Source organism: Myxocyprinus asiaticus, chromosome 37, assembly GCF_019703515.2.
Source record: "Myxocyprinus asiaticus isolate MX2 ecotype Aquarium Trade chromosome 37, UBuf_Myxa_2, whole genome shotgun sequence".
NCBI lineage: Eukaryota > Metazoa > Chordata > Actinopteri > Cypriniformes > Catostomidae > Myxocyprinus > Myxocyprinus asiaticus.
In genome coordinates, this window is record NC_059380.1 from 8391548 (window position 1) to 8408180 (window position 16633).

Consider the following 16633-nt stretch of genomic DNA (forward strand, 5'->3'; position numbering starts at 1 on the left):
TGTTTTTCTGTTTCAAAAGTGTCTTTTTCTTTGCAATTCTTCCCATAAGGCCTGCACCCCTGAGTCTTCTCTTTACTGTTGTACATGAAACTGGTGTTCAGCGGGTAGAATTCAATGAAGCTGTCAACTGAGGACATGTGAGGCGTCTATTTCTCAAACTAGAGACTCTGATGTACTTATCCTCTTGTTTATTTGAACATCTGGCCTTCCACATCTTTTTCTGTCCTTGTTAGAGCCAGTTGTCCTTTGTCATTGAAGACTGTAGTGTACACCTTTGTATAAAATCTTCAGTTTTGTGGCAATTTCAAGCATTGTATAACCTTCAATCCTCAAAACAATGATTGACTGATGAGTTTCTAGAGAAAGCTGTTTCTGTTTTGCCATTTTTGACCTAATAATGACCTTAAGACATGCCAGTCTATTGCATACTGTGGCAACTCAAAAACAAACACAAAGACGATGTTAAGCTTCATTTAATGAACCAAATAGCTTTCAGCAGTGTGATATAATGGCAAGTGTTTTTCTAGTACCAAATTAGCAATTTAGCATGATTACTCAAGGATAAGGTGTTGGAGTGATGGATGCTGGAAATGGGGCCTGTCTAGATTTGATAAAAATGACTTTTTTCAAATAGTGATGGTGCTGTTTTTTTACATCAGTAATGTCCTGACTATACTTTGTGATCAGTTGAATGCCACTTTGGTGAATTAAAGTACCAGTTTCCTTCTGAAACAGCAAAATCTGTACATTATTCCAAACTTTTGGCTGCCATATAACACATTTTAAGAGGGACACTGTGATCATGCCACCAAAATCATTGTGAGGTGGTTTATATTACATGTAAAAAATCCTGATGTTTTATTACACTAATGATTATTTCCCATTTAAAGATTTCTTTATAAATCAAAACTATCAAAATAGTTAATCCACTGTAGTACAATTAATAAATCAGAATGAAGAATAATTGCATATGTATAACTTTATTTATTTAGCTCAGTATCCACATACACTAAAGGAACATACAAAATTAGTAACAAATTAGATTTATTTCATCATACAATTTGTTTGTCCATAAGTTTATCTATAAAACCTATAAACTTAAAAAACAAAACAAAAAACATTGTCTTTCACAGTAAAACTCTTTGTTATTTTATATTTTTGGACAAGGCATTTAAAATGGTGTCAAAAAAAGCTTGAAATCTCTCTAAATGTTGTTCGATGTTAAAAATCTCAAGTCGCTTTAGTCCATCAGCTCAATAAATTATTGAATAAATAGGACTCTTTTCAGAAGCGTGTCCATGGTTTAAGGACAGCCGTTTACACCTGGCTGATAATCTCAGAGTCATCCTCGTACATCCTGTCTGGAGTCCTCTGAATGACCTGTTTCTGAGATACCTGGAGGAGCAAAGCAAAAAGAAAAGAGGTCACTGCACCTTAATGGGGAAATCTGTTTGCATTAGTTTCACACTTGAGCTCTCCTTATTCTTGACTGTGTTTAGTCTTAATAGTAAACACAAGCAGGGAGTGACTGTGCAATCAGCAGCTCTGTAGTGTTGACTGAAGTTTTTTCTTAAATCTAACCAGGGTTACACAACAGCTGGGTCTTAAATCATGGAGCTAACATCGTATTCTTCCAGCCAAACAGGGCACTGATTGAATGTTTCAGATTGCATGTACAGAATTTGCTCCATTCTGTTCCCATATTTCCACATGTAGAGATTACATTCCACTGTGTTAGAGCATTGATTCACAGGAGAAAATGGCTCAAACAATCATTCGTAAAGCTCAAAGTTAAAATATTAAAGTCTTTGAGTTGTAGTCTTCAAAACCGCCCCAGCTGCCTCTGTGTTTGAAACACATGACTCTGTACATCAATACAGAGAACTGAAACACAATATCGGAATGAAGCAAATGTGTGTCTCAGGCAGTGCCGATGTTCCCACCTACAATCTAAATAAACAGCAAAGGGACAAATCAAGACCACTGACAGTGCTCATCTTAGAAATGACTAAATTAACCAACAACTATACTGTAAAGTCTGTACACTGTAAAAAATGAAATAGCATTTTATCCAGCTTACGTTTGTTTTCTTTGTGAGCCACAGATACTATGAAATTGGAATTACATTAATGGGAATTATTTTGCCATTTGAGTTCCTCATTTTACCTGTGTCATTAAGGCATTTGCACACTCAAATTAATTCAACAGAATTTGTTTTTTTTCAACCATTTGTTATGTGGACTTGTCGGTGCACGTGCACTGCATTCTCCAGGTGTCCGATTGAACATTTTTGACTGTAAATTATATGACTCTCGTGTGAAAAATAACATTTGCACCCACCTTCTGGTTTTGGGTTAGGGTTTTGTTTCAACAACAAACTCAAATGCAGTCTTCAGAATTCAGTATTATGTGTTTGTAACTTACACATTTTATGGTAACTTTAAGTAGTTCATAGTTACTTCTCTACTTTGGAGTAATACTCCAATTAGGAATGGATTAAAGTGAACGTCATTTTGGTCTTTAGGAATTACCCCTCTGCCATATTAACATTGGACTGTTCTGTGGTTTGATGAGTGACACTATAATATACAGTATGCTCAGGTGTGCTGGTGCATTCCTGCCACCTGATACACTATTAAATCTAATTCCAAAAATAAAATAAAAAATAAACATGACACTTATCGGTTTCACTTGGGAACATGCCAGCTATTAAAACGTTGCTAGAGGAGATTTTTAAAGTTCCAAAGCAAAAGTGAATTGGCCAAACAACTTATCAGGTGTTCACAGTGGAAATAAAGAAGCTAATAGGCTAGGCCACTATCGCAGTTTTCCTTCCTCCCAATCAGGCTTTTGTCCCTGAGGAATGAAATGCTCACCTAGATATCAAGTTCACACGCTTTTATAGCAACCTTAAGCTTGAATGAAAAGAGACAAAACAGCAGATCAACCTTGACAGTGTATTTTCCCACTAGAGTGTTGTGTTAATGGGAAACTTCATGGCTATGTGTGCAATGGGAAAAGCCTTTGAATGAAAACCTGTGTGTGTACATAACAGGGATGGGCATGATTGAATACCTGTAAATTTGTAGTTGAGTGCTGTAACCCAAAAAAACTAGTAATTGATTACTTGTAAATAAAAATGTATGCTTTGTTAAAAATAAAATAATTGTATTAATATCAATACAAATATTACAACAAAAAAACATTTGCACCCAGAACTTACACAGAAACCAATACTGATGGCATTAGGGTAACGCACATAAATAAACTGAGTCTACATAAAGGTTGTCACATTTTTATAGTTTCAAATGTTTTTATTCAGAAAAAAAGCAGGCTTTTTGGAAAACGCACCCTGCTGGTGATCAGAGATTTGGTGAGAGATTCAGAGATAAAGTTCCATATAATTCAGCATTGCCTGCGGCAGACAAATACACAAAGGAAAACCAATTTTCGATATTCGAGTAGCATATTAAATAGTCGACTAGTTGGTGCAGAATGAGTACTCGATTAATCGATTACTTGTGCACATCCATAGTCAATAATAGTAAACATAAAGTATGCATATGATCCATCTGATCAAGTTTTTGTTGCATTTACTGCATAGTGCCCTAATGTCTCCAGGCAGCTGTAAAAGTACGCAAAAAATGACAATAAACTATAGCGGGTTAAACGGTGTCATCTTGTGTAGAGGTACATGGGAGACCACGTCAAGAATTATTTTTACATTCCCATTTGCTCCAAAAGCAAAAGAGAATCCACTATTGTTTTTCAATTAGGAAACAAATAGAAAGAGATGGATTTAGTCAGTCAGAAGAGAGAAAGATGGCAAATGCACTGTCACTCCCTCAGCAGCTGTATTCAAAACCCCATTACAGCTTTGGTGACTAGCTTTTTTTTTTTTAAATAAATGCCATAGTAATAACACAAGCTGTAATGATTAAAAAGTACATTAATTTAAAGTTGCACTCAGTAACATTTTTGTGTGTGTGTGTGTGTGTGTGACACCTAGTGGTGTGGATGCAGTATCATTCAAAATCAATATTTTTCAGGCACCGATGCCATTGTAGAAATTCACTATTCACAATCAGCCATGATTATTTTAATCACTGAATGAAAGTGTCCAATAACAGGGTTGTTACTGAGATTAAGCGAGTAGTATTCAGCTGGTCATGTGATTCTAATATGGCAGCTTCCATGAGGGGACCCTCTCCATGTAGATTTAAACAGCTTTAATGTGAGTCGTCATGATTTTATACGTATGTTTCTAAATTACAGTTCATTTCTTTAGGAGTAAAACTTTTTTAATGGGGAAAAAATTACTGAGTGCTCCTTTAAAAAATTCTTATAATAAAAAAATGCTAGATTTACTGTACCCAGCTAAATCAAAAGGGTCCATTATGATCTGTATATGGTTTGCTAAAATGCCATTCCCTAATCTAATTCCAATCAAAAGCTCTTTCACAACTAAAAACCACACCTAGGTCTAGTAGTTTTCTCACTCTAACACAGCCGAGCATCAAGGAAACTTGCATGATTCCTCAGACAGGCCTGGGCAGTGCGTATCTGCTGTTACTGGAAATTCCTCACCAACAGATTGATACATGACAGTGAGGCCATACAGTGGTATTCTATTTCATAAAGCGCCACGGTAGTTGCATATTTGAAGTATTTTTTCCTCTCTTTGCAGGTCAATACATTTCCCACCCATTTATAATGAGTGACAGCAAGGAACAACTGTTTACCTGCTGTTCCTGGAATTTGTGGTGCTGGGAAAGGGTAAGCGGCGACTCTCGTCCTGATGCATTTCGGATGCAGAGCGCACCCTGCCTGTTTCGGTCCAGCGATTGTGGTCGGGGCGGTCGGAGTTGGCTGCGCTGGTGCCATGATTTGAGCTCCTCGGACACAACCTGGCGAGGTAGGCCTCTGCTCGGGTGGTGAGGAGGATAGTCCCTTAGTGAAGGGGCTCGTGAGAGTCTTACATGGGCGGGTAAAATCCTGCAACTTCGCTGCTGGTGAGGCAAAGCCTCATTATAGCACTTCTCATGGTGGCCATTGGAATAGGCGGAGGAAGGGGCCAGGTGGCTCATATACAACCTTCCAGTGTCCATATCTAAAGGATGGCCCCATCCATTCTCTACGTACCCCCTGGAAAAACTAGGTGAGGACTGGTGCTGGGTGTTTTTGTAAAAGTTGGTAGGGGAATATCGCTGTGGTACGTGGTTGTCAGCGAGGCTGGTGTATTGGTATCCGTATTGGTGTTGGTAGGGCCATGGCAGTTCCCCAGGGTGCTCCTGGCAGGGTGAGTTGGTGTATGATTGGACTGAGTGCTCAGAGTTGCTGTCCTCAGAGCTGGAGTAGTATATCGGGTTTCCTACAGTTAATCTCATAGGCGAGTATTCTAGTGACGACAGCGCAAGGTCTGTTAACCGTCTCCTGGGACGCCTGGAGCGGCCATGCTCCCGATCTGGATCATAAGGGGGCTCAGTGTTGGGAACTCTGTCAAAGTTAAAAATTATAGGTTTGTTAATGGATTTGTCAAGATGTGAGACAAGCACATTATCCACAATTTGCAAATATTGGTAATCTAAAGCAGTGTTTTCCAACCCTGGTAACGCTATACATTTTGAGTGTCCTTCTAATCAACTGATCAGCTAATGGACCCTTTTCACAGACTGCAATGACATGTTTCTGCCTTATTTAGCTGTGTAAATCTAGCAAGCTCTCTTATGTTTTAATTTTTTTTTTTTTTCACCCAAATTGGAATGCCTAATTCCCAGTGTGCTTTTAAGTCCTCGTGGTTGCATAGTGATTTGCCCCAATCCGGGTGGCGGAGGATGAATCCCAGTTGCCTCCGTGTCTGAGACCATCAACCCATGCATCTTATCACGTGGCTTGTTGAGCGCGTCGCCACGGAGACATAGCGTGTGTGGAGGCTTCACGCCATCCACCGTGGCATCCGTGCTCAACTCACCACGTGCCCCACCGAGAACGAACCACATTATAGCGACCACGAGGAGGTTACCCCATGTGACTCTACCCTCCCTAGCAACCGGGCCAATTTGGTTGCTTAGGAGACCTGGCTGGAGTCACTCAGCACGCCCGGGGATTCAAACTAGCGAACTCCAGGGGTGGTAGCCAGCCTCTTTTACCACTGAGCTAGCCAGGCCCCCATGTTTTAAAATTTCTTAATTATTTAGTGTATTTAGAACATTATTCTTTTTCTTATAATCCTCTGGCATTCATTTGAAAAATGACTAGTCAGCACTGCTGTGATGGGGTTTCAAATCAAGCTGCTGAGGGAGTGATGGTAAATTTAAGGACTCTCTCTTCTCGCTGCTTTTTTTTTACCTCTTCCGGAACATCGTGGAAACGTACTAGTGGATTTATTTATTTTTTTGTCGTTGGAGCAAATGGAATTGCACAAACACTGTGAATCTCCAAAATTACGAACAAAATTACTGACAAAAATGTTAGTTGACGAGTATTTTTTGTTATTCTTTCAACAATAATAAAGACAACACTAAAAAGATGCATCATGTAGATAATCAAATTGTTTTACTTAAAAATATTGTTGATGAAAATATGAAGAGAATAAATAATACTGCAACATAACACTGCGCTAATCCTGTTTTTTTATTTTTTATTTATTTACTTATTTTTCATAAAGAAAGAAAAATCTAGAAAGATTCAAATAATTCAGTCATAGCATGTTGGAGATTTCACCTCATGAGCTGCGTGAGCTGAACACATGCACAATGAGCTTTACTAAAGGGCTAATGACCCCACTCAAACACATCATATACTGTATGTGAGGCTAATCAGCTATACATAAAACATAAACCTAATATTACAACTCACATCTGCACAGACAATGAAGCGAATCAACAGGCAAACTTAGACTAAGTTATGCCGTAGTCAGAGTGCCTAACTTGCATTGTGAACACGCAGTTTCCTTAAAAACACGCTACACGTCACGCGATATCATAAACCGTGTAAACGTGAGGAATTCACAACACAGTAACTTCTAAAAAGTAGCTAATACTTCAGTATATTCATTATTTGCTATTATATCAAGAGCTCAGGTTTTCAGGACACTTCTGTCATATTGTTTAATTTTACATATTCAACAAATTAATCTTTCATTTTTAAATCTTTGAATATTTAGTTATTTTGTTATTTTGTACATAATCGTCAACTAAAATATGTTATTTCTGTCGACTAAAATTATAAGCCATTATAGTCTAAAGACTAAACTAATTAAAAACATTGTGCATAACTAATATTTGCTGTGATCTCCCATTCAAGCCCAGTTAAGCCCAGTATAGTTTACTGATTCAAACCCGGAATGTGAAAAGCGTCCATTAGTAGATTCCGAGACCTGAAATGGGTGTCTCCAGGAACAGGGGTGGGAAACACTGATCTAAAGCATGTAATAAAAGTGATTTGATTTGATTTGATTTGATGTAACTACTGAAGATCAATAATGCTGTGGATTCTATCCATAACAGGTGTGTGAGTGAATTGCATGCAGACCTGAGGGATTGTCCTTTGCGCAGGTGCATCTCTGGAGTGGAAGGTGCACTGCAGGATTGCATGTGTCTCAGGGCTGTATGGGTGGGCATCTGCAGTGGTATCCCTGCCTCCGCAAGACAAACTTCCAGAGGAGGTAAGGTGAGAGTAACAGCAGGACTACTTTTTTTTAGGAAAAACAAAAAGAGTGACTTTGACAATTACGATGACACAATAACAGAAACTGCACAGCTGTATCGTTTCCTCATGGCGTAATCTACAGACAATAATACTTGCTCTATCAATCAACTTGACATTTGCCTCAAAGGCCATTACAGAAGAGGGGGTGTGGTTTTACCCACCCAAAAAATGACTAAGTGCTGTCTTAATGACCAAGTGCTGTCTTAAGGTTATGCCTTACATGCTTTTGATGTGATATATGTGCTTTGCACTGTAAAATATTCAAAGAACAAAAAAAGATAAACATACCTGGATTTGGTGCAACTAGAGTGAGATCTTTTCTGTTTCTGATAAGGCTGGTCCAGACTCGACTCCTTCCATGGAGAGTTTTGAATGGGGGCAGGGTCATGCTCTGGGATTGGACTGTGGCAGGGGTTTAAGCTCTCTAGGGATTGTGTGGGGGTTTGGTGGGGAATGGACTCAGGGGGCCTGTAAGAGGGGCCTGTGGGTGTATGTGGAGGGGGATGAGATGAGATGCCCAGGGGTGGAGGGTGAGGGTCTACGGCATGAGCAGGAGGCTCTGAAGAAAGTCGGGAAGACTGACTCGTTAGCTCCTCTGAAACATGGATGAGAAAGAGACTGTAATTCATTTAATAGTACATATAGTTGTCAATAGTTGACAAATAACATTGGACAAAATCTTTTTTGTCACCATCGAGATTTTAGGTTGAGATTTATAAATATGTTGGAGTCCATTAATTTAATTTATTTTTCAATGCAAATTCAACTATCAGCATAATAATTTGAATGAAAAGTTGAATTTAAATATTAACATTCATTTCTTAAAATTTGTTATGTACCCCTTTTTCCTTTAATGACAGCATGAACTCAAGCTGACATGAGCTCCACAAGTTTTTTGCAAAACCTAATGATCCATGTTATCCACCATGTTTTGAGAATGTTCCAAATAGAATCTTTTGTACAAAGGAGTTAATATTTGACTAATGACAAAGAAATAGTACAGAATCTTTCTTATTTCTTATTCATTTTATGTCATAATGCGTCTTTGTTTAAAAAAAACCTCAATATCCTAAAACTTTGTTTATTCCTGGGTTTAAATCCCAGATTTTTCTTCTTCTTTTTTTGAACCCAAATTTATGTATAAGGGAAAAAGTTGATATTTTTAGATGCTGTGACTGGTCATCGGTTTTTCACCATTTATTTTTTGCCTTTACAAGTTTATTTAAATAGTCCTGCAGTGCGACAAATGCATTTTTTGAAGTACAAATATTTCATATAGCCTTTTACTTAGTATGCGATCAGAAAAATGTCAAGCAAAATAATAAGAAACAAATTAGAAAATGCTGTTTAATATAGTGGTAACACTTTACGATAAGGTTCCATTCGTTAACATTAGTAAATGCACTAGGCATCATGAACAAACAATGAACAATATATTTTTACAGCATTTATTTATCTTTGTTAATGTTAGTTAATAAAAATACAATTGTTCATTGTTAGTTCATGTTAGTTCATAGTGTATTAACTAATGTTAATTAATACAACTTTTGATTTTAACAATTTGAAATGTAAATGTTGAAATTAACATTAACCAAGATTAATAAATGCTGTAAAAGTATTGCTCATAGTTAGTTTGTGGTAACTAGTTTCGTTAACTTGTGTTAACAAATAGAACCTTACTTTAAAGTGTTACCAAAATAGTTTTAGATGACAATGCAGGGCGTTGCTTTCACTGCTCAACTTGTCTTGTAAACTACCCACATTCATGTCAGACACTGCAATCATTAAAATAAAAGTCAGCACAAATATGGTTTTCACTTACCCTCATCGAGCACTGGCGAGTCGGACAATGAGCTATCGTCTGAAGTACCTTGATCCAAAAACACAGATAAACACAAGAACATGATAATCAAGCTTATATATAAAAAAAACATTGCTACAATATACACAAAGATCTACAAAACAAGTGCTCACATAATGTACTCACCTCTCTGTGCAATCATACCAGGGTGCGGTGAGGCTCGGCCGTGTTCCAGTTGCAACCTGAACACAGCGTCCTGCAAATCTTTGAGTTTCCTCTCCTCACGCTGGTACTGCTGTAGACGACTCTTCTTCACCGCCTTGCTGAGATGTTCCTCCTGGCACAGCCTCTGGGCCGCAACATATATCTGCTGCTGCAGAGCCAGCTCAGTCTCCACAGAGCTCAGCTTAGAGTCCTGGGTGTCATATGTTTTGATGAGATTTTAACTTATTTATTAGAACACGATACGTCCTGTAGGTTACGTCTAGTGGCTTTAAAACAGCTAATTGTTTTCCAGATCTTTATTAGTTCTGTGGATGCAGATTAAAGTCAACGTGTAGTCAGAATTGTCTTACTGTAAATGATTCATCTGTGTGCATTTCTCCAAATTAAAAAAATAGTCTTAGTTTGAAATGACTTTCATTTCTGGTGATGCCACTTTGGCCACGTAGGCTATAGAGCGCAACAGTCGGGTTCCGGAAGTAAAAATCCTATTCATTTTTTCCATAGGTGAAATGTTTTTTAACGTTAACTTATAAACCTTTAAAGCTCCAAGGTTGTTCATTGACGGTATATGCTTCTGTTGAAGCCACCAGTCTGCATTATTTCAACTTCTGAACAACTACACTACCCATGATCCAGCAGTGAAAGATCGACCAATCACAAAACTGCAACCAACAAAGCTCGCCAAACGAGCCCAGCAGTGACCGCCCACTTCCATGATGCACTGTGAATGGCACAATTGAGTCGGTCTCCTTCACCCTCAAACAACTTAAATATTTGTATATATGGGAATATTGTACATAAAACTAAATTATATTGTTTCTATGTTTATAATCAACAACCTAATATCTGTAGTTTTATATATTTCCATCGTTTTTCATTCTATTATATCATTTGCACCTTTCTCTTTTTGTTTTATATTCAAATAATCTTTTGTTTCAAAACAAATTTTGTAATGTTGTGATTCACCTTAGAGCTGCTTGGTTTGGTTCACGGCCTAGAATGGTTTTATGATTGATTTTATGAAAAGCCAATGGAAAATATGAATGGGAAAAATACTTCTGGAACCCAGACGTGGGCAGGCACTGCTCTATTGAATAATGTTAATCAACAGCCAGACAGCTATTGAGGCACTGATTTAGTCAACTCGCACTCAGGTATATTCTGGTATGGAACTCCTACTTCTCACAAACCAATTAATTCCTGATGGATAAAATGAAGTCCCATCCAACATTTTTTCTTGTTGAATATCCTGTTTCACTCAGAAATGTTTCACATTACAGAATCAAAATGGTTTGTGAACAACGTTTCATGTTGACTTCAAGTGAATATATTGTCTTGTCAGTTCAGGTCTTTACCTCAGCTCGCTGTAGGATGCTCGGTCCATCAAGTTTAAAAGCAGCTCCAATGCGCCTGCGAATTTGAGGGGGCTTCTCACCAGGTAACAGGGGATAGTCTGAGGACAAATGTCCTGTGAGCTCCTGGAAGAGAAGAGGGAATTTAGATCTTTATGATGGGCATTTCAAACAGATCACGGAAAGCAGATTTGTAATTTATCACAATAATTAGTCTAATTACATTTAATCAATTCAGTAAAAAAAGAACAATGTCCATGTCCCAAACAAGTTATCACTAGCACGCCTTTATCCAGAATTCCTGTTTCTCCAGTGTGAAACTCCTCAGCGAGTCGGAACAAGTTGAGGCTTTCAACCGCTTCATTATGCAAGCCTGTTGTTAATACATTCTGTTCTGTATCAAGAGCCCTACCTGCCTATTTAAACCTGCTATCCATCTTCTCTAAATCCAAGCCAGCATATATTTCGATATAATTCTCTTTGAGACAAAAACCACACGGCCACAGCTCTTTAATGAGTCACAATAGGGGTAAATCCTTTCAAAAACATATGATATACACACACCATTCTCTGCCGTGACTTTAGACCTATTGTGACAAAGAGTAAAGGTGCCATCAGAGAGACTGTGGAACCTGGACAAGTCCCAGCAGGTGATTCCAACAGGAAACAATAATGCATTTCTGTGACTTAACATCTTAACTGGGGGACTTGGTCACTCTTTCAAGACCAGAGTTAAAGGGATAGGTCACCCAACATTTTTTGAATTCTGTTGTTTCAAATCTATATGACCTATTTCTTTTTCTGATTAACTATTTTATTGATTCATATATTGAACACAGAAAAACAAAACAGATATACACAGAATCAACAATTAACCCCCAATATCACCCCTCCCAATCCCCAACCCCACCCTGGCCCCCAACAACATCCCAGTGTATATGACCTATTTCTTTATTCTGTGCAACACATAATAGGCAAAATGTTAGCCTCAGTAACCATTCACTTCCACTGTATCTTTTTCCACAGAGTGAAAGTGAATGGCAACTGAGACTAAAATTCTGTCTAGGATCTCCTTTTGTGGTCAACAGAAGAAAGCCATATGGGTTTAGAAAAACATGGGGATGAGTAAGTGATGATTTTTTTGTTGTTTTTGTTTTTTGAGTGAACTATCCGTAAGTAGTGGAAAATAAGAAAATACAATGAACTAGAGTGCTACCTGTTTTTCTTTTAAAGTTGGGGGGTGTTCTGTATATTTCTCAAAATCTTTTTAGCGAGAAAATAAACTTTGAGTATCCAATGTTTTACAGCAGCATTCAACACACTTTCATAAGTTATTTTAGGCTGCAGTTTTGCTTCAAAAACAATTAAGCTATCAGCCTACAGTGGAAGTCCCCTCTAATTTCCTAATTCAAGTATAAAAACGCCTTATCTATCTGTATGAGTGTTTTGGTGGATCGGTGTCATGAGTGTAAACAGAGACTCACAGCCTCTCTGATACAGAGTTTCTTGAGTTCCAGTAAACACAGCTTCAGCCTGTCCTCCAGAGCTTGCTGCTTCAGTTTCATGGCCCGAGTGTGAGTATTCACATCCTTCATCACTGTGGTGGGGCTGTCAGGCCCTACAATACATTTAAACACATGTAGATGAGGAGCAGTTTTAAAATAATAATAGAAAATCCACACTTGTGAAGAATCATTCCTTGTTTCACAATAATATAAGGAGTATAAATGATATGCAGTGGCCCCATAAAGTATTTGGACACATTTATACACTTAAGTCACACTATAAAATGTATGAATGTCACTGCATTAGATAACAAAATATCAAACTGTTCCGATAACTTTTGACAAGTCCAAATCCATTTTGTTTTATAGGAATAGCCTATTTCGCCCAAAAATGATAATTCTCTTATCATTTACTCACCATTATGCCGTCTCAAACTCGTATGACTTCCTTTCTTCTGCGCAACACAATCGAAGATATTTTAATGGAGATATGAGGTGAATACCTCTGTACAATACAAGTCAATGGGGTCCAACTCTTCTAAGCTCCAAAAAGGAAATAAATGCAACATAAATGATAATCCATATGATTTGAGTGGTTTAATCCATGTCTTCTGATGTGATACAGATGGTTTTAGGTAAGAACAGACCACAATGTAACTCCTTTTTCCCTATAAACCTTGACATTGCAGTCTCTAGATGCGATCATGATTTGAAGCTTGATTACTCTTCCTCGCGCTTGATGTACCGATCATGTCGCTTTGGAAGACATGGATTAAACCACTCAAATTGTATGGATTACCTTTATGCTGCCTTTAGGTCCTTTTAAGAGCTTGGACCCCATTGACTTGCAGTGTATGGATATCTTTACATCATATCTCCATCAAAATATCTTTGTTTGTGTTTTACAGAAGAAAGAAAGTCATACAAGTTTGAGATGACATAAGGGTAAGTAAATGATGAGAGAATTATCATTTTTGGGTGAACTATTCCTTTAATTTATATATTATAATTAAAAAAGCCAGTTGCTTTGATATTTTGTTACATAATACAATGACATTCATTTGTATTAAATGTGACTTAGGTGTCAAAATAATGTTTGTATTAAACACTGTTGTAGAAACAGCAAATAAAGCATCTGATCTTTCACAACTAGGATTCAATGTCCAGGAGTCCAAGGATTCTATTTTATAAACAGTGTTCAAACTGATTCATTTCATTCAAAGATACACACACTATTTAATTTATCTTTGAACAATTGCATATTTCAGAAGCTGATAGACTTTCAGGAAACAAATACTCATAAATACCATGATATGATCAAAAGTGAAACTGAAGGTGACGACTGGTGTTTTTCCTTCACAGAAAACGGCTAAGTGAGTAACAACAAAGGATTTATTTCTAATGAATCCGGTGACTTAAGGCAAACATCTCTGGCATGTCTGGAGAGATTATCTAAAGAATTCTTATTATATATTCAATCAATCTTGTGACAGCACACAAAGAGATTACTGAACAATGACAAAACGAATAAAGTTCGGTCTGAAAAAATGCATAACCATCTTGTAATTGAATTGAGGCTGAACATACCAGAATGTAGAATAACCCCACTGTCTGTATCACTGATTTCCTCTTTCCCTTCCATGTCAGCCAGTCAAGTGGTCTTCGAAGTGAAAGCCGTGGTTTTCTCTGAGTTTACGATTTCCTAAAAAGTTAACACAAATTCTATTACACTCATGTACACTCACCAGAGACTAATTTAGCTTTTCAAGCCAAAGTGGACAGACCATTCTCATGGAACCACTTAGCCCCTCAGCTGTGACCAGTCTCCTGACCCAAAGCCACAGGGGTCAAAGCAGATTCCAGAAGACTAAATCTGGCAAACAATAGTTTTCACAGGGCCACTAAAAATCGTTGTCTGACTGCGCCTCTAAGCTATGCGCCGTCAGTAAGAGCTCAGGGTGAGTTTTAACTAAGAGAGCATTCAGGTTTGTACTCTTCCCTTAAATGTACATCTGTATCTGAAAAATTTCAGCTTTTCCAGGAGGAACACGGGCATGCTGTGCTTAGATTTCAACACTGCTCCCAAGAGAGGAGGTTAATGAAGAGGCTTGCCACACCCCATTGCATTCACTTGTAATTAATCAATCTGGCTACAGTTTTAAAACAGTTTTTCATGACTACTTACAGGGAGTTAAAAAGTATTGCGAAAAGCTACAGATTGGTGTGCATGTTCCTTGATTTAGTCATAAGACAATTGCAAATTAACTTGTGCATGCACGACTATGACTAATTAGCATGTGCAAACATATGACTATGACTATGTCTCCTCTGGTCAGTCTTAAGCCTGTTTCACACTGCACGCCAAAGCAATGCATGCGCGAAATAGGGCTGGGAGATATGTAAAAAAAAAAAATTGCGATAATTGCCATATAAATATCGCGATATCCGATTACATCGTCAACCCCCCTGCCGAGGGTCGTGAATTTTTTTGCTTTACAGATTTTGCTTTAAAAATGTAATTCATTTATTGAAACATGAAAAACATAAACAAAAGACATTTCTAAATTCAAATTGCACTTTAAACTAAACGAAAAAAGCAATAAAATAACGAAGTGATCAAAAAATCTTATTTAACCACCTCCCCCAAATCCAAACGTTTACCATCTCCAATGGCTCCATTTGCCATCATGCAAGCATCCATCAGCAGAGATGGAAAATTACTAATAGCCTACAGATTAAGATCTAAAGACAATTATAAATGTAAAGACAATAATAATCAAAATAACTAAGCCTAATAAACTCCCTTGTGTTCCCAAAATAATACTGCCAAATGTGTGTTCTTATCGAATTTGTGTTTGTATTGCATTTTGGTAATACAGTTAATGCTGCCTAAAGAAAAGAAAATAAAACTCAATTTTAGGTTCAAGGTGAACGTGTCTTTCAAAACTTTATGATTTAATCACTTTCGTCAGTTTCTTTAATACAAAGATATATATTACTGGACCTGCAGAGTTCCGTTCACAATGCATGCCAACCGAGTGGAAATAAAACCAACAGCACCTCCTGAGATGATCGGAGATAATTTGCAGCATTCTCACAGACAACATTATTCTTGCAAACAGTTTTCAGACGAATGAAACAGAGATAAAAGAGTGAAAACTCTTTACATGCGCTTGTTCCACATGACAGGCTCGTGCTGCACACCTCTGAACAAACAGCAAATCAGGTGATTTTTTTTTTTTTGCTTTATTGATTTTGCTTAAAAAATTTAATTAATTTATTGAAACACAAAAAACATAGACAAAAGACATTCTAAATTCAAACTGCACTTTAAACTAAATAAATACATTAAAAAAAGGCAATAAAACAACAAAGTGATAAAAAAAATCTTATTTAACCACCTCCCCAAATCCAAACATTACAATCTGCAATGGCTCCATTTGCATCACGGAATCCACAATGCATGCCAACCGCAAGGAAATAAAGTGAATTAAACCGTACCTCCCGAGATTATCGGAGATAATTTTCAGCATTCTCATAGACGACATTATTCTTGCAAAAAGTTTTCAGATGAATGAAACAGAGAAAAAAGAGTGAAAACTCTTTACCTGCGCTTGTTCCACGAAACAGGGTCCCGCTGCACGCCTCTGAACAAACAGCGAATCAGACACAAGCATTGATGGCTTTTCTTTTGTCTGTTCTTAAAAATATAATAAAGTGTGTTTCTTCAATCGCATGTCTTTGTGACTAACAGCATTTCTTGTCATGTGTCACTCCGAGACAGGTCACCCGCCTGTTGCGGGTAGATGAGCAAAATTACCCACGCATGAAATACATTTGGACGAGGAACTTGCAAACTGGATTCAACCTCGTTGCATTTGGCGGGTGCTAGTTTCACATCCTGGCCACTGTTTAATATATTTGGCGACTTCCCAGATCCATGGTTTTGCAATTTCCCGATATTGTCGATCATCATCTGTTTGCAATCGGCATCGGGATCTTTGTAAGACATTGTTGATATCCGATTACATCGTCCTATT

At 37.6% G+C, this 16633-nt stretch overlaps 1 protein-coding gene across 4 annotated transcripts in view; it reads right to left on the reverse strand.

Annotated features, from left to right (window-relative positions):
* Window positions 1-971: 971 nt before the first annotated feature.
* LOC127428212 (innate immunity activator protein-like) overlaps window positions 972-16633 on the reverse strand; it is a 28875-nt gene continuing 13213 nt past the window's right edge. For 2 of the 4 annotated variants that reach the window (XM_051676407.1, XM_051676406.1), the window contains exons 2-10: window positions 14181-14295; window positions 12573-12706; window positions 11092-11214; window positions 9698-9926; window positions 9533-9580; window positions 7999-8305; window positions 7534-7692; window positions 4743-5496; window positions 972-1395 (exon numbers count right to left, since the gene is read on the reverse strand). In XM_051676407.1, coding sequence (XP_051532367.1) covers window positions 1318-1395; window positions 4743-5496; window positions 7534-7692; window positions 7999-8305; window positions 9533-9580; window positions 9698-9926; window positions 11092-11214; window positions 12573-12706; window positions 14181-14235 — 1887 coding nt within the window. In that variant the 5' untranslated portion in view covers window positions 14236-14295 and the 3' untranslated portion in view covers window positions 972-1317. Of the gene's footprint in view, window positions 1396-4742; window positions 5497-7533; window positions 7693-7998; window positions 8306-9532; window positions 9581-9697; window positions 9927-11091; window positions 11215-12572; window positions 12707-14180; window positions 14296-14377; window positions 15516-16633 lie in introns of those variants that run through there. The other 2 variants (XM_051676408.1, XM_051676405.1) reach the window with 2 other exon arrangements.